The 18,859-nt window shown below is 38.1% G+C and overlaps 1 protein-coding gene across 2 annotated transcripts in view; it reads left to right on the top strand.

Moving 5' to 3' along the window:
- MSR1 (macrophage scavenger receptor 1) overlaps positions 1-18,859 on the top strand; it is a 57,428-nt gene that overhangs the window by 20,802 nt on the left and 17,767 nt on the right. Inside the window, exons 5-8 of one of the 2 annotated variants that reach the window (XM_065899908.1) lie at positions 790-870; positions 3,803-3,892; positions 9,193-9,246; positions 12,926-12,936. In XM_065899908.1, coding sequence (XP_065755980.1) covers positions 790-870; positions 3,803-3,892; positions 9,193-9,246; positions 12,926-12,936 — 236 coding nt within the window. Of the gene's footprint in view, positions 1-789; positions 871-3,802; positions 3,893-9,192; positions 9,247-12,925; positions 12,937-18,859 lie in introns of those variants that run through there. The other variant, XM_065899907.1, reaches the window with a different exon arrangement.

Below are 18,859 nucleotides of genomic sequence, written 5' to 3'. Positions count from 1 at the left end.
CTACATACTAGTGGTCAGCATGTAGTCACCATCCTCCACATGGGTGAAGGGCTTAGTTTCTACAGACCAACTCAAAGATATGTGTCAGATTGTTATGTATATCCATTGAGGAGGAACTAGGACTCCAAACTATCATTCTAGCTACCTTGCTTGACTGCTTCTCCTTTGTTTCTGCATCCCCTCACTTCTCTCATTGTTAACTCCTTGTGCCTGCTCTTTGGGGCTCAGGTAAGGCCTAGGAAACTAAAGCCTTTTTTCTGCAAACAAGAAACAGGGCACCTGGAGGGGTTTTGTACCAGGAAGGCCCTGCAGGATCCTGCTTGGTTTCAATCCCCCTTTTCTTTGATATTCCTCAGTCCTGAGGGGAACAGGAGTAGGTCAAGAAGGGGAATAAAATTGTGGATAGAGAGGTTAATCATAAACTTGGCAAGGGAGCTCAGTTTTAGGGGCACTGGGTTTCGTACCCAGTAGGTACACAATACTAATGTGGATTTGTGCCGTCATTGACTCACTGTCTTTCTCTGCCCCCAGCATCTGAGAACCTAGTACACTGCTTGGCACACAGAAGTATTTAGTCCATAATTAGGTCGTCTAACTTAGAGCTATCTCATTGCACTACTCAGGAGTAGGGTACGCTTCCATTCAGGAAGGTTAGTCTCATTCATTCTGTGTAATTGTGCAACAAATAAAAGGCTTTGGATTTACCTACGTAACTGTCTTGACAAATGACAAATCTATGTTACCTATGCTTTAAGCCTATGATCAGTAATTGTCATTTATTTTTTAAAGGTCCTCCTGGACCTCCAGGTGAAAAAGGAGATAGAGGTCCCACTGGAGAAGTTGGTCCACAAGGCATTCCAGGTCCAGTAGGTATGGTAACTACTCCATCATATACTGCAGGGCTAGGTAATGTACATCTGTGTATGTGTGTAGGGGGAATCAGTTATTTGACTGGTTCCCTGTGTGGCGTGTGTGTGTGTGTGTGTGTGTGTGTGTCTGCCTGCGTGTGTATGTTTGTGTGTGTTGAGAGGATATCAAATGTTTTGGTAGCCTAATCACCATCATGTTCTGAATGGTAAGCAGTGACTCTTGATTTTTAAAGAAAGTTAAGTGCTTTAACAACGTGGGGTTGTTCATAAGTCTAGAGAGTGCTGTCCATATCACTGACTGCAAACAGTATTTGGCCAACCTAGTTTTAGGTCACATGTGAAGGAAAATATGAAAACCATCTTCACATTGAATATATATCTGGTTTTTAAGATACAAAAAAAAAAAAAAACAACTAATGTAAATCAAAGGCAAATTGGATTATACTCCTTATATGGTCCTTAACTGGAATTTATCTGCTTAAACCTATGCAATCTCAATGTAAATATTGACTAGAATACAGATGACTTTTCCCTTTGCTGTCAGCCACTCTCTGTATCTTACTTAGAGCAAAATTTTTCAAATTATTTTCTTCTGTAATCCTGAAAGCAATATTTTGAAAGACAATAATAGAAGACAGAAAAAGAGAAAGAGCATGAATTTTCTTTGCTTTCAAAAAAATAAAGATAATAACAGTAACATGATCACCATGTTATTCATGGCTAGAAATCAAATGCCTGCGTGCTTTCTGAAGGTGGGGAGTATACTGCTCCGTCTAATGATAACTAGAATAGTTTGTGCTGCCAAAGAAATGTCTAACCACCAGGGACTTGATCTTATTTTTCTGTGTTTTGATTATATAAACTGTTCTTCTTTCTGATCAATGTATCAACCAGCCCAGGTTACATCAGAAAAACAATTTTTAAAAATGAAAAGCATGAATTTGACACATGCCAGCCCTTTACATCATAGTGCTTAAAAAGCCAATATATAAAGTTTACCTTAAAAAAAAAAAAGCTTTTAGAATTTTATATATATATATATATATATATATATATATATATATATATCAATTGTTGGTTTGCCTTTGAAAGTAATACCAGGTAAGATTCTTTGTTCAGAAAAGTCTTTCTACTTGACTGGCACCCAGCAGATCTTAGCAATGGTGCATTAATGTCATAAGCAGGGGAAGTAACCAGTGTTATATTATCTGCCAGAGCGGCTATTGTCAAAGGTCTGTCAACTCCTCCATTACAAATTGCAATTATCAAAGCTTTATAACTCAACCATAAAAGTTCAGTCTGGGCTACAACTTGCCTTCCAAAGCTTCATCTTGGGAACATCTTTTGTAGCTGTTTCGGAATCAAATAGAAAGAGGGATTTTAAAGTTTCCGCTTTTGTTACCACCCTAGACAGATACCGTTGCAAAGCTGCTTTGATTCTTTAAGTGAGGGTTTAGTCTGCTGCTGTTGGTATTGCTCATATACACAAATAGGCATTATCTGGCCCATCAAAAAAGAGAGGTAGATTTCATTGTTGGAGTGATAAATTGACTCTTTTAGATTTTTAGGTTGCCATTTGAGTTGGTGCACTGCAACAAAAATATTCAAGTTACTAGGCATCTTTCCCACCTGATTGCTGCAATGTTTTGTTCTTTGCCAGATGGCCTATTTGCCCCACGTTTGGTAGGGAATCAGGAAGTTAAAAGTATATGATGGACTGTCTTGATAATTCTACTTCCTGATTTAAGCAAGCTTACTAAAATCCCACCTGTAGGGACTTCCCTGGTGGTCCAGTGGCTAAGACTCCGTGCTCCCAATGCAGGGGGCCCAGGTTTGATCACTGGTCACGGAACTAGATCCCACATGCTGCAACCAAGAGTTCACGTGCCTTAACTAAAGATCCCACGTGCCACAACTAAAAGATCCCATGTGCCGCAACTAAGACCTGGTGCAGACAAACAAATAAATAAATAAATATTACAATGGGAGTGTTTAAAGAAAAGACAAAAGAAACCCTGTACCAACAAAACAAAACAAAAACAAACAAACAAAAAATACCTATACATGCAATTGAGCCCACTAAACTCAGCTTGACTCGAAACCATGATATGAAAATCTGAGAAGATATACGTGCTTAGTAGTATTAAATAATCAGTACATTAAATATATTACAATTGTTACTCATGTACTGGGGTGGATATTATGTTAAACTGTGCTTTATCTCAAAATAATATAATAGAAATTCATTTCAGCCTGCCATTTCCTTGGAAGCATGCCAAGGAGAATTACCTATGACCTTTTACTTTAAAAAAATGTTTACTGAATACTTTCCCTGTGCCTGGGACACACACACACACACACACACACACACACATACATATGGCTACATTATTGTTTGGGATTACAATGGAGTATGTGAAAACAAAAGCATGAGAGATAGAGTAATATATTCCTGCACTAGGGCCTCAGTATTCTTTTAATAAATATTGTTTGATATTTCTCATTGCTTGACTTGTAATTTTTCTGGGACAAATCTTAAAAGTCCAATTTTTAGCTTACATTTCAAAGTTATCATTTCAGCTATAGCAAAATTCTGCCATTTGAAGATTCCTGATTAGACTATATATAAGGCTTCGAGTTAAAACTCTAAGATTTTTTTTTCTTGTGTGTTTTTATTTGTAGTGACAATCTGTTACATATTGAATATCTACAGTGTACTAAATGCACTAATGTTTCTACTTACTGTTATTGTTGTCTATCAGTTTTTACACATGAAAGTTTAGGAAAGACATTGTTCCTCCATTTGGAGATTCACCTCCTTCATATCCATTAGTGAAATTAGATTGTTTCATTATTCTCTCAAATCTTTATGCAAAATGAATTATTACCACTGTTTTGGGTTTGTTTGTTTTTTTTCTTCATTTACCATATAGGTCCTCCAGGTCTTAAAGGTGATCGAGGATCCATTGGCTTTCCTGGAAGTCGAGGATTCCCAGGATCAGCGGGGAAGACCGGGAGGCCAGGTATTATGATAATGCATATTTTCTTCACAGAATATGTAAAATAAACACCAGATCATAGATATTCCTTTCAACTTCTTAGATAACAAAAACAATGGTCATCATAGTATGAAAAGCAGCACTCACATGCAGTTTATTTTCTGATCTGAAACATTCTGAAACTGATTTCTGTCCACCTGAGGAAAGTTTCTATGTCCAGAAGGAAAACAGTTCCGTATAAAATCACAACAGAGGATCTGTCAACTCCACACCACTATAAATCACCATGAAGAATGGTATCTATCTTAGAATAAAGAGAGTGGAAAGACTGGTAGAGAAAAACAAACAAGCAAAGTATTAACATCCCTTTAACCAAAACCACCAAATCCTGTTAAGTTACAGTTAGCAAAATACAAGCAGACCTGAAATCCTATCCTTTACAAGATAACCTGCCTGCTACTGTATATTAGTACTTAATAATCACCATGTTCGGGCCCTTTACAGTTTACATACATGATGATATTATTTCTACTCCTTATGCCGCTAGCCTAAGCTTGAATTGTGAACTGTACACAGAAATTTTAGAAGAGAGCAGGGGACAGAAAAATGCAGAAACAATTAGCTGTATTACCAAGTGGTAAGTAATAAAACATTTGTAAAGTGGGACAAAAGTAATGGAAGCTGGAAGCTGTGGAAGTAGAAAGTAGAGTGATTAACTCTGTACAGCAAGACAAGATGTTACAAAGAAAGTCGTGTTAGAGCTGGCCTAAGGATGTACAGAATTTCTTTACATCTGTGGTTCTCAAACTTGAGCAGACATTAGAATTACCTGTAGGGCCTGTTAAAACAGCTTACTGGGCTCCACCTCCAGAGGACTTTCTGATACAATAGTTTAGGGATTGGGCTCCCTGGGGAACGTTTACTCCTCACAAGTTTCCTGGTGACAGTGATGATGCTGATCAGGGACCACACTTTGAGAACCACATCTTCAGGTGAAGAAAACTGGAGAAAGAGAGACTGTAAAAATAAAAGCAGGGGTAGAGGTAATAAATCCCTTGACAAAAGATATTCTCCGGATATTACTTCCTTATTAAAAGACTCAAATTTGGTAGAAATATGAGCAGCAGTGCCTGGTACTAGTTTAGTTCTACTGCAGATTAAAACAGTGAATGCATTCTTCCTCTACAAGAGTCCAAAGCGGGTAATAAAATTAGAAATAAAATCTACTAATTGTCATTTTCTAATTAATGACACAGCCTGGACTATCTGAGTGATATCAAAGCAAAGTGATTTCAAAGCAAAAAGATTAAGAAAGAGCAGCCCTATTTATTTTCTATTTTCTCTCCTGCTCTCCTTTTCTTCCCCACCCTGCCCTCTTCCTTCCACATGTATTAAGTACTCAATATATATATACAAGGGACAATGCTTGGTACAGGGAAATGAGAAGTAAATAAGACACAGTCCTTAACTGATAAAGTATACAAATATAAGAAGAGAAAGGGAAGACTTTCTTCTTGATCCATGGCAGACCTATAGAGCATTTACCATCGGACAGATTTACTGCAGAGAGCTCGGAGGATTTAATTGAAGTGTAACCTTACATATCTTCAAAATCCCTAGAGTACCCTGAATAGAACCTCATTAAATGAACGAGGTTTTCCAGCAATGTAAATAATGTGCTTCTCTCCAGTTAGACTCTTGGAGTCCATTCAAAGTCTGATTCTAAGGGTGAGTTATGGTCTTTCTTAGGAATGTCTAAAATTATAGACCACAATGAATTCCTTTATTTATTTGACAAACAGCTATTGAACACTCTGTGCCATTCATGGAGATATTTATAGTCGAATATGTGGGTTTGGAACTCAGAGGGGAAGCCAGAGGTAGAAAGACAAAGTTGTAGCTATGCTCATATAAATGTTCACTGAAGTCAGTGAATTTTAATAATCATTGATTTTAGTAATATTTTATGGGTAGGCAACAGTGAGAAGAGAAAGGGCCTAGGATAAAGCCTTGAGTGGTTCCAGACGTACAGACTGAGCAGAAAGAGCAAAGCAGCCGGAGTGAGGAAGAAAACCCAGAGAAGGTGGTGTGAAAAAAAACCAAAGGAGTTTCAAAAGTTGGTCAAGTGAGATGCAGTCAACAGAAAGCTTTTTCCATTTGTTGCTGTGAGGATGTTGCCTTTATTGAGAGCAGTTTTGGTGGGGCTGAGTGGAGTGGGGTGGAAGCCAGATTGGGGAATGCCCAGGGGTGCCTGGTGATGAGGCTGGTAGACAGCGGGGTAGAGCAGTCTGGCTTTTCAGAGGGGGAGGAAGAGATCGGTTTTTTCATTGGATTTTGTTTTTTCTTTGAAAGTGAATTTGAATACTATTTAAATGCTGACAGCAAGGTAAAATAGAGAAGTTGTTGAAGATACAGAGGAAAGAAGGGTTAAAAAGATTGTGGAAGGTTAAGAAGAAGGTTGAAGGTGAAGAATTCAGGAAATAGAAGCATTAGGCAGAGGAGGGAAGATGTCACATCTGAATTGAAGTAGGTGAAAAGAGCTGGGCTGGGCTAAGCGTGCCTGTGTGTGAAAATGAGGAACCCAGTGCCTAGCTCATGGCAGGGGCTCTGAAAATGCTTGAAGTCACAATGATGCTATTGAAAATACCTCCTCTTATATTGATATTTAAAGTTAGAGTGGCGGTATATTACATACCAGAATATGTACTAATCAGAAATATTAGTTCTTTATTTATGACAGAAGAGTGACATATCTGACAGGAGGTGGTTAACTCCAGGTTTTGACAAAGCCCTTGGGCTCGTTTTTAGCCTAAGATGTCATTATAAAGGAGGGAGGAATCCCTGTTCTCTAGAAAGGATGTTTTTAATGTGTTCAAGTGTGAGAAAAGATTTCCAAGTGTCATATGTGAGGAAATCTCTGAATCATGCTAAAATGACATAAAACATTTTTTTTTTAATTTATAAGAAGAAAAGTGGGTCATTTGTTCAACTTTCTGGCTTGAACAGAGATCAAGGTATCGTTAAAATACCTAAGACAGGGACTTCCCTGGTGGCGCAGTGGTTAAGAATCCGCCTGCCAATGCAGGGGACACGGGTTTGAGCCCTGGTCCCGGAAGATCCCACATGCTGTGGAGCAACTAAGCCCGTGCGCCACAACTACTGAGCCTGTACTCTAGAGCCCGAGAGCCACAACTACGGAGCCCACGTGCCACAACTACTGAAGCCCACATGCCTAGAGCCCATGCACCGCAACAAGAGAAGCCACCACAATGAGAAGCCCACGCACCGCAACGAAGAGTAGACCCCGCTCGCCGCAACTAGAGGAAGCCCGCACGCAGCAACAAAGACCCAACTCAGCCAAAAAATAAATAAATAAATTTATTTTAAAAATAAAATACCCAAGACAAACTACAGCATGAAAAGACTTCCCAGAGTAATTTTACAATTATTTTCTAATTCTGAAAATAACGCTAGAATGATAAAATTAAGCTTATTATATTATCTTCTCTGAAAAGAATTAGAACTGATCAGTTACACCATTTTAACCCCCCTCCCCCAATTTTTATTTAATATCTTAGATTTTTCCTTTTGAGGAAATCTAAAACTTTGGTATTATATCTTATAAAAGCCTACTGTCAAAAAAAAAAATAGAAAAGGTTTTAGGTACTTTGTGCTAAATTAATGATTCTTGTCAATTTAATATTACCTGAAATGACTGAATCACAATTAAAAAATGAATTTAATGATGTACAGTGTAATCATATATGCAAAGCAATTAGAGACTATTATACCATGATAAGGAATGGTTGGCATTTCAAAATAAAATTTTAATTGGAAATAGCTTCAATTTTTAAGTGCTAAATCTCAATTTTCATGTTACTCATCACACGTTATTTTGTATATTTTTTAATCTGGTAAATTGGAGATCAAAATAGTCTTCTCTAAGAGGTGAATAAGGACAAGTGTTCGAAAACAAAGCATGGATAAGGCAAAGTAAGCTAGAGAAACAGACCAAAAAAAACAACAAAATAATGATTAAAACTGTAAAATAATTGTGCCATAAAAAAGTGAAATGAAATGAAAAAATCCTCTCATTCACTGAAAATAAAATTAGCTAGGTGATGTTGTAAAACAAATAAGAGCTACCATCTCTTACATGCATCTCTTAAGAGCAAGGCCCTTTATAAACATTGCTAATTTTCAAGGCAAGCTTGCAATGGAGGGTACTATTTTTTCATTTGAAAGAAGAATAAACTTCAGCTCAGAAAGGTTTAAAGACTTGTTCTGAGCCACATACCTAATAAGTGGCAGAGTAAAATAATTCAACACAAGAGAATTTAAAATTATTGTTATTATTCCAAAGCTCATGATCTTTGAACTATGCCCTTTGAGCTCTTGGATGAAAAGAGAACAGTCCTTGATTTTTCTGGAGGAAATCAAGAACATTAATGAAGATTTTGACTTAGAGATAGATGGCTCTATGGTCAGTCCTGCATTTATGCCAGGAAGGTGATTACTTACAAGACATATCTGACGACTCTTGGAAGAAGAATTGATATGTGAGAACAGCACCCTCTAGTGAGATGCAATTGTCATCGTTGAATTCTCTTGGTACTAAGGGCTTAACCTCTGGATATAGCTTTAGGAACCTTAGGTGAAATAGCAACCCATTAGCAAAGAGCAGGGTCTTAACAATGTTTCCATATAAGGTCTGTAACACACCTCTAAAGTACGTGAATGAGGTTTCTTGAAGCCAAAAGTAACTATCTAGAGGTTTAGACACCCCTCAGACCTTCCCAGCTTCCCCCAAGACTGAGGTAATTGGGATCTCACCACTCCCAGAAATTCATTCACAGCTCCATCTTTGCTAGGCTTCACATAAAAGAAATAGAAAACAAGACAGACAAATTGTAATGGGAACGGAAAAACAAGGTTTGGGATGAGATGGAGGATACCAGGCTTTCTGGGAGAGGGAGGAAGACACAAAGAAGGAGGAGAAAAAGGAGCGTGAATAATCCCAAACAAACTGCTTACACCTCAGTTTTGCCTGCTTTAGGAAAATGGAACATTTAATGTCCTGGTAAGTAATCTGAGATAATGTATGTAAAGGACCTACCCATAAAATGCTAAGTTCATAAGAGGGTTTCTAAAATGATAGCTATTATTATCATCATCATCATCATCATCAACATTATTATGTCTGAAAATCTGTAGGTTGTCATACGTTGTTATTCTAGATGACCTTGTGTTGCTGTCTCCATTTCAAGCACTGTGAATTGCCTAAATTAAAAAAAGTTTTTTTCCTTTTATTTATTTTTTTAAAGGAAATTCTGGACAAAAAGGCCAGAAGGGGGAAAAAGGGAGTGGAAGCGTGCTAAGTAAGTTTATAGTTTCTTGGTTTTTTTGTGTGTGCCTTTGTAATAAACAAGCTTGTGATAGTGGTAGTCTGGGCTTGAGGCAGAAGTTGAGAACTTCAGTGTTGATCCATGGGGATTCTCTGGAAGTCAGCCACAGCTCTCTACAAATAAACTGTGCTAACTGGTGTAAAACAAATAGATTAAATTATACTACTCTAAATCTCATTACCCATTTGTATTTAGTTTTTGTGATGAGTGTAATTTTCTAAAAATTTCACATAGAAAATTGTTCAATTTTCAAGCCAATTTCAATCTGCTGAAAGAGAATCAAGCTTATGAATAGAAACAATACAGCCTCCCTACCTACTAACTGAAATAACTGAAGTGTTACATATAGGAATTTGAACAATCTAAGAACAGGCTAATTCTCTGACAGCTGGGGTATTTTTGTGTGTTTTGTTTTGTTTTGTTTTGATAAAAACTTGAAAAGTGGTATTCGATATCCCAGACCTTCAAAACTGCAACAGAATAGATTTCACAACAGGGATCTCTGTGGGTGGAATGCTGACCTCATGTTCCAATGTAGAGAATCTGTACATTGGATCTTGAAAACTAGATATTAGATAAGATATCTTCAGTAGTCACAGTGCCATAAGTCAATGGTTGTGTGTCTAGGCCAAATCTACCAGATATAATGAAAGGATTTTGAAAGGGAATGAGGAATCCACACTTGATTTCTCAGAAACCAAGGGTTCTTCCTCTGTGTTCCCAGTTGGAGCTGCATGTAGTGTGTGTGTGTGTGTGTGTGTGTGTGTGTGTGTGTGTGTGTGAGAGAGAGAGAGAGAGAGAGAGAGAGAGAGAATAAGTGATACACACACAGCTATCATAATCTTTACCCATCAAGGGTCTGATTTAGACAGATTTTCACAAATCCTTTAATGGATCCCCAAATCTAGCAGTTTTCAGTTGTAATTATTGTTTAAAAAATGCAGTCCCAGTTTCTCTGACTTAGTAAAAATAATTATTTTTACCTCATACACTGTGTTGATGCCACATTTAGGCAACTTGGGGTCACCATTGTGAATGCCAGCCATTTAAGTATGGTTTAACCACGTGATGCTTTCTACAGTTGTTTTCATGATTGTTGCATTGTTGAAGTGTGTTTTCCCCTAAATTGAACAACACTGAGTATTGTGTGTCTCCTCAAAGTGCTTTAGTGTTAGTCAATGATTATTATTGTTGTTATTATTATATTAAGATAATAGAAACAATAGGAAAAATTCTCCTTTGTGTCCATTTATTCTTTGATGTGATCACTTTGATCTGTTGTTTTACTTTTTATTCCATTTCTTCTCCTTTCTCCTTGTCACTCCATTTATTTTCACTGAACTCCTGTGTAACTCTTCCCTATCTGCGTGTTTATTTCTATCTTTATCTCTACCTTTATCTTTGATTCTTCTTTATCTCCTTTTCTCCTTTTCCTGAGACTTTCTCTGAGCTTCTTAACCTTGACTCTGGTTAAGCTTGGCAAATAAGGGACACCTTTATTTTGTAGCCTGTTAATCTAACACCCACACTGTCTTTTGTTACCTGAGGTTATCAAATGCTTTGAATTTTTTTTTTTCAGATATGTTTTCAGTTACAGATATTTTCATGGCTGTTTTGAAGTTTACGTGCTTGCTTTCTTTGAGGAAGTATTAAGAGAGATTTCTGTGTATAAATGTGTGTGTGTGTACATAGCCTCCAGATTCCTCTCCATGTACCCAGCCCCTCATGGAGAGTATATAATTCCATAATGTTTCAAAAAGACAGAAAGAATCAAATACAGAAACATCTATACAGTGTGTTTTGTTTTCTCCTTATTTAAGTTAATATGCCAGTCATCTGCTATGGCAGTGTATGTGGCTCTTTTCTCTCAGTGGCTACACACTATTCCATTATATAGCACTACCATAATTAGCATAATGTATCATTCAGTTCCCTAGTCATGAACACTTGATGATTTTTCTTTGCTTTAGCTTGGGTTTAAGAAACAATGCTACATTCAGCACTCTTTTATGTGATTTTGTGGGAATATTTTTTAATAGAGAATTTGCTAGCAGTAGAATCAATAGTTCAAAGGTGACATGCATTTTACAATTTGACGGATTCTTACAAATGGCTCCCAAAAGGTTGTACCAATTTGTTCCCTGTGAAAGTGCATGATTCCCCACATATTCAATTAATTCTGGTATATGAAAATTTATATTGAATTATTTTGCTGTACTTTTAGAAAATATTTTTCAAGCATGATTTAAATGTAACAAAAATAATCATTGATTTCCTCTTTTATTTGTTTTTTGGTTCAGCTTTTTAAAATTAATTTTTATTAGAGTGTAGTTGATTTACAATATTGTATTGGTTTCTGCTGTACAGCAAAGTGAACTAGTTACACATATACATATATCCACTCTTTTTTAGATTCTATTCCCATATAGGTCATTACAGAGTACTGAGTAGAATTCCCTGTGCTATACAGTAAGTTATTATTAGTTATCTATTTTATATATAATAGTGTGTATATGTCAATCCCAATCTTGAAATTTATGCCCCCCCTTCCCCCTTGGTAACCACAACTTTGTTTTCTACATCTCTGACTCTATTTCTGTTTTGTAAATAGGTTCATTTGTACCATTTTTTAAGATTCCACATATAAGCAATATCATATGGTCTTTGTCTTTCTCTGTCTGACTTACTTCACTCAGTATGACAATCTCTAGGTCAGTCCATGTCACTGCAAATGGCATTATTTCATTCTTTTTTATGGCTGACTAATATTTTATTGTAAATATATACCACACCTTCTTTATCCATTCCTCTGTCGGTGGACCTTTAGGTTGCTTCTATGTCCTGGCTATTGTAAATAGTGCTGCAATGAACATCGGGGTACATGTATCTTTTCGAATTATGGTTTTCTCTGGGTATATGCCCAGGAGTGGGATTGCTGGATCATATGGTAGCTCTATTTTTAGTTTTTAAAGGAACCTCCATACTGTTCTCCATAGTGGCTGTACAAATTTACATTCCTACCAACAGTATAGGAGGGTTCCCTTTTCTCCACACCCTCTACAGCATTTATTGTTTGTAGATTTTTTAATGATGGCCATTCTGACTGGTGTGAGGTGATACCTCATTATAGTTTTGATTTGCATTTCTCTAATAATTAGCGATGTTGAGCATCTTTTCATGTGCCTCTTGGCCATCTGTATGTCCTCTTTGGAGAAATGTTTATTTAGATCTTCCACCCAGTTTTTGATTGGGTTGTTTGTTTTTTTGATATTGAGCTGCATGAGCTGTTTGTATATTTTGGAGATTAATCCCTTGTTGGTCACTTCGTTTGCAAATATTTTCTCCCCTTCTGTGGGTTTTCTTTTCATTTTGTTTATGGGTGCCTTTGCTGTGCAAAAGCTTTTAAGTTTAATTAGGTCCCATTTGTTTATTTTTGTTTTTATTTTCATTACTCTGGGAGGTGGATCAGAAAAGATCTATCACATCTTGCTGTGATTTATGTCAGAGAATGTTCTCCCTGTGATTTCCTCTAAGAGTTTTATCGTATCTAGTCTTACATTTAGGTCTTTAATCCATTTTGAGTTTATTTTTGTGTATGGTGTTAGAGAATGTTCTAATTTCATTCTTATTTCCTCTTTTACATATGTGTCAGGACCAGCATAACTCCCTGATCATATTAGGGCAGGCCCCTTTGAAGATCAGGTGGGTTGGGCGGGACACCCTGTGCTACCATCTCACTAAAAGGACCTTCACCTCTGGACAAGTCACAGCACAACTGATTCCAAGATCCCTTTGTGGCTCCTCCAAACAACCCTGGTTCCCGAATGGTGCCTGGCTTCCGCATGCCTTCCTCTCCTGGTCCTTGGTACTGTTTGGGTCTCTGCTCCCTTGCTCATACCTCTACCCACTCTAGCACCCCACCATCACCGCCATCCTGAGCTGGGACGCCTCCCAGGTACTGACTGGCGGGCTGTTCCTACCTTCCTCAGAGCTAGGCCAGGAGCCCTCTGCCACCCACTCATCTAGTGTCTTCTGAACCCATCGGGTTCCAGGAGAAATCTCATGGATACCGATTATATGTGCATTCTCTACCCTCAAAAATACCAGTCTCAACCAGAGATAGGGATGCCCTAAAAATAATCCGTTTGTTCATTCAGCATATGTTTATTGTGTACCTCCTGGAGCTGGACTAAACTGCTTATAAGATAGCTATTGTCCCTGGACTTCCTGAACTAATCGTCCCAGGAAGACATAGACATGGAAACAGGCAGTTATATAATAGAGCAGAGGTATATGGTGGGAAGGAACAGGGCTCCATAGGTGTTCAGAGTAGGTCAAGATTTTTTAATTCCTTAGAATTTTAAAAAGGTAAATTGACTTTGATTTGCTTAGTTTGCATTTATGTCTTCTTATTCTCCAATTTATGGCATATTTGTTTTCAAGTTTTATAGTGAGGTCTAGTGGAGCTGGGGCAGTTCATTCAACATTTTTGAACCAAAAAACAAAACTTGTTTCCTTAAAATACCAAGCTGTTTCAAGCAACAATATTTTGATCATAAAAAAAAAATGCTGAAAAAAATGATGAAATTGTTTTAGTCTAAAAAGATCTTTTCACCAGCCTGCTGCATTTAGTATCCTTGGTAAAAGCACGTGTAAAAAACAAAGTTCCTAAGTGTGCTAGTTACGTTATTGAATAAAAACTGTAAAAAAAAATTTTTTTAAACACAACTCATTGTACTTCATGCTTTAAATATCCAGTATAGATCCTGGAGAAAAATAAATATTTCAGTAGAACTGGAGATATTTTGTGTAGGTGAAGAAAGGGCTGACAGTGAGAAAGGAGAAAACGTAAGAAAAGGCAAACTAAAAAAAGGAAAAACGTGGGATTCCATGTTAGTTTTGAATGTCTCTCTATTAATCAACAGATTGAATTTTCTCAACTCTCCCTTCCTTCAGGGTTTAACACATAGTCCCAGGATTCACAACATTAATGTTCTAGTAGAATTCTCAGTAGTGTCCCTATGTGTGTCTCCCCACTTCCATTCATTCCCCAGTGAAATGGGCATCGTATTGCCTGCCTCACTGGATTGTTGTGAGGGTCACATAAGATATTGTGTGTATGCAGATGCTCTGTAATACTATAAAGTGCTTTACACTCATAAGGCATAGTTCTCAGTGGTCGTGGTCTCTCTGAACTGGAGCTGCTCTTCCTCACTGGTATAATGCAGACATTTAAAATCTGTAATCGGGACAGGAGTGAGAGCCGAATGAAAATGCAAGAAGCTAAATAAATGTCATGGACAAAAAGAGGTGCTGGAGAATCAGATAAGATTTTACATTAGATAGAGCAACGCAAGTGTGACCAGATCACAAATCAATGAGTCTGAGCCAAGCAAAAGAGCATAAGTTATAAATAGAAGGAGTGACTAAACAGAGTGCACGCCAGAGGCCAGAAGCTGTCAACAGAGGTCAGAACAAAATGTCAGGCTAATAAAACGGGAATTCCAGGCTCTGAGGAACAAAGTGTGAGCCCAAGACGCTGTTGATGAAAAAGCTCCGAGAAGTGTTGAAACAAATTAAAGTTGTCAGTGGTACTCTGGGTCTGTGCTGGCTTGACACCAAAGTCTCCAGGAAAAAAAGGGGCAGAGAGGAATCAGATCATCCTCAGTAGGAGCATACTGGCAACGATGACGAGCCAGTTAAAGCAAACATCTGAAGATGAGTTGTATCTTTTTGCCTGTGGTTTAATTGGGTAGGACTTCCTACCCCATTCTGTACCGGGGAACAGGCAGCACCTGGGAGCCCTCTTCTTCTGCAGCAGTATTTGGTCCACACTTGCCACTGACGGCCCTGATCCCAGGGACCCTGGGGGACAATGCCAGGGGGTTCGGTTCACCAGTTATCTGACACCCCAGACTGCAAAGGGATTCTTAAGTGTGTCAAATACGAACCTGAACTTTCCAAATTAGGGGAGAAAGGCTTTTTTCTTTAGACAGAAGTAGAGGCTGAATTGCCCAGTTCAAATGCACAAATTACACCAAATTTAATAACATACAATAAAAAGAAAACAAGTCTGCACCAAGTTCTAAAGCTTGTCCTAATAGTTTGCTGTGTTCTCACCCTAACTTGAACGTGTATGTGTTTCAAGCAAACAGAATTCCAGCCATACAATGAAACACTTTGTATGAGGTTCTGTCCTCAATATACCAATTACTAATGTGTCATTTGTTAGTGTTTTCTACTGTGCTTTTTACCCAATAAGACTGTAATTAGGATGTGAATTTAGAGTAAATGTCTTATTTTGAAACTCATACAATGATACGAAATATCTGTGTGTCTTTCATTGAATCTCTGCTGAGGACTCAGCGCAACCTTAAATGAATTCTGGTCTTTCTCTAAGCATTCAGTTGACCAAAGTAAAGGCTTCTCTTCCAAACATGAAATAAGTATAATAATGAGCTTTTAGAAAATATTTACTCTCTAATGCAGGGACTTTAATGCGTTATCTCATCTGATCTTCAGAAGAGCCTTTGAGGTAAGTCCTATCATCATTTCCATTTTATAGATTAGAAACTGAAGCTCACCACTAAGTGGTAGAACAGAATCACAAAGCCTGGTGTATTGATCTCCAAAGTCCCTATTTGTAACTGTGACTCCATTCAACACTCCCACAGCTAGCTTTATGTATTTTTTGTATATAAATACCACAAATATGTCATACGGAAGGTGTGGAGAGAGAAAGAAGGAAGGGAGAGAAAGAGATTTGTAAAGAGCAATTTGGTTTTCTAGAATGAGCCTCATCATTGAAAGACCTTAACATAAGTGTTCTTACAATATGAACTCCATTAGGTCAAATTCCCCAAAAATATTCTCAATTAATCTCTGTTAGTTTATGTTTCTTCCTTCATATCCCATTCCAGCCATTGCCTCCAGTCTCTTCCCCCAAGTATATTAACTCAGAAACATAGTCTTTCTAGAATGCTTGCCTAGCCTCCATTATTGTATTGAGAACTACTCATATGCACAAGGGGAAGAAGCTACCTGCTAATATTCTACCTTTATTTCAGTAACTGGGTCAATTTGAACATTTTTTTCCAATATAATGTGATTGCTTCGATGTCCTCTTCTTTTATTGTGTCTCTTGTTTAACTGCACTGTCCTTTTCTCAGTAGCCCAGCTAGGCTTCAGCAGAGCGGAGTGTGTCTGAGCAGTGATGTCTCCAGCTCACTTAGACAAATGCTGCTCATTCCTGACAGTTATGTGGTGTTTCAAGCTTTATCTGATTCCATAAATGGGCACTAAAAACATATAGTATTCCATTAACACAGTACATGTGTTCCTTTGTAGTACGTATAACTAATATGTCTTGTAAATTGAAATAGAGATTTAAATCAGCAGTGAATCCAGTGGTTAGCACTGGTCCTGGTTAAGAGTTATCCCAGCTGACTTACAGCCTGATTCTCACAAGAGCTAATGAGATAGAAGAAAAAAAAAAAAACAATACGATTCCAGCCAGGTCTTTTGCATTAGCAAAATTTGAAATTCCTTCAGTTATGTGCCGGAATTCAGATAGAGTAGAGAGACCCAACACGCCACTCCCCATGCCTCCATGACCTCGGAGGACCAAATGGCTTTTTTCAGAGAACCAGGTCCTGGCTTCCTGTTCTGCAGTACATGTAGTCTTACACTAATACAAGATTGTTTCTTTTGTTCCAATTCAAGCACTTTCCGAACATAGGTTATAGGTTCCAGCCTTTTTTTTGGCCACACCAGGTGACTTGTGGGACCTTAGTTCCCTGACCAGGGATTGAACCCGGGCCCTCGGCAGTGAGTGCATGGAGTCCTAACCACTGGACCACCAAAGTATTCCCAGTTCACAACCTATCATTTGCTCCCTTAACCTGGCTTCTCTGGCCATGCATTGCCCTACAATGTGAGTCTCAAGACGAGATTCCCTAGAACAGCAGTTACTTGCTTGCACATGAAGTGTCCCAGAAATATCTCCCACTGTGGCTTAACCTACAGGTCCTGACCCTTTCCTGGGGTACTACAGTTATTTTCATCCCCTGCTTCACCTGAATTGTCACTCATATCCTGCTTAATCCACTGTGAAGTAAGAACTTTTAAGTTATAATAGATTTACTCAATATCATCTGAGGTTTAGTACAGTTTATTTTGATGCAACACATTCTCAGTCTTTTAATTATTCAAGTCGCTGAACTATGGGTGTTCAGTGTCATCATGGTTAACTTTGCTAAGTCACTAATTTCCAGTGTAACCAAATGTCTACTACCCAGCTATTCTGCAGTCCTCAAATCTTGGGGGTCAGTTCTTTAATATTGAAATAAAATTGTTTGAGCACCAACCTCACATTCTAAGGCAATTCCAGTGCCTCCTGTCTGAAGTAGATTGACGAAAATATGGAAAAATTATATTCCCCATGTCTCCTCATTCAAATCCCTGCCACGGCTGTGATAGTGGGTTTAGTAGGGTTTCTAGAAGTTCATGTGCTCCTGAAACCTCAGGATGTGACCTTATTTGGAAGTAGGGTCTTTGCAGGTATAGTTAGGCTAAGATGAGGTCATGTTGGATTCAGGTGGTCCCTAAAGCTAACAACTGGCGTTTTTATAAGAGGAGGCCACAGAGACATGGTGAAAAGCTGGAGACAGAGGCAGGGATTAGAGTGAGTCGGTTACAAGCCAAAGAACACTGAGACTGGCTGGAGTCATGAGAACCTGAGACAAGGCAAGGAAGGATTTCTCCCCAGAGCCTTCAAAGAGAAAACAGCCCTGCAGACATCTTGATTTCAGACTTCTGATCTCCAGAACTGTGAGAATAAATTTCTGTTGTTTTAATTTGCTGCATAAATTGTGACCATTTAATATCGTAGCCCTAGGAAACTCACATGCCTGTGCATCTGTGATCGCTCCTTTCCCCCACATCACTCATTCCAGCACAGCACCACACCTCTCCCTTCATTTCAGGATGTTCCCTAGGTCCACCTGGGCATCTAAGAGAATTTTACTGAAGACTTATTCATAACAGGAAAAAGTGAGCAGAAGAGTCTACAACTTTCAAGTTGAACCTTAGACTTTACTTTGTCAAAATTCCTGGCTAGATTAGACTCCATATTTTCCTCACTGGCTACTCTCCTCGGTCTCTCCCCTGCCATCAAAATACTGTGTGTACTCGCGCTCCACTGAAATCTTCTCCCTCTGGTTTCTCCTCTTTACCCTGTTTGGGGGCTTACAGAATACTTGTTTTCTTTGACTGCTGGAGTAAGATTCAAAATCTGTTAAATTATTTTTCCAAGAAATTCAGCCTATTTCTCCAAACATCTGATATCCAGTGTAAAAAAATAATAATAATCAGTCAATCTAAGAAAGAAATGGAAAATTTTATTTGGGCCAAATTGGAGGATTATAACTCAGCAAGAGCATCTCAGGTCTGAGAACTGTTCTGCCCATTAGAAGTCAAGGCACAGTTATATAAGTTTTTTGAGGCAGAGGGCTGTACATCAAATGATGTATTATTGACGGTTTACATAATCCAGATCTAAGGGTCATCGTGGTAAGTCATGTGATCC

This window comes from Phocoena phocoena, chromosome 21 (assembly GCF_963924675.1).
Source record: "Phocoena phocoena chromosome 21, mPhoPho1.1, whole genome shotgun sequence".
Lineage (NCBI taxonomy): Eukaryota > Metazoa > Chordata > Mammalia > Artiodactyla > Phocoenidae > Phocoena > Phocoena phocoena.
Note: the sequence above shows the minus strand (reverse complement) of the source record. Positions and strands in the feature narration are given on the sequence as shown.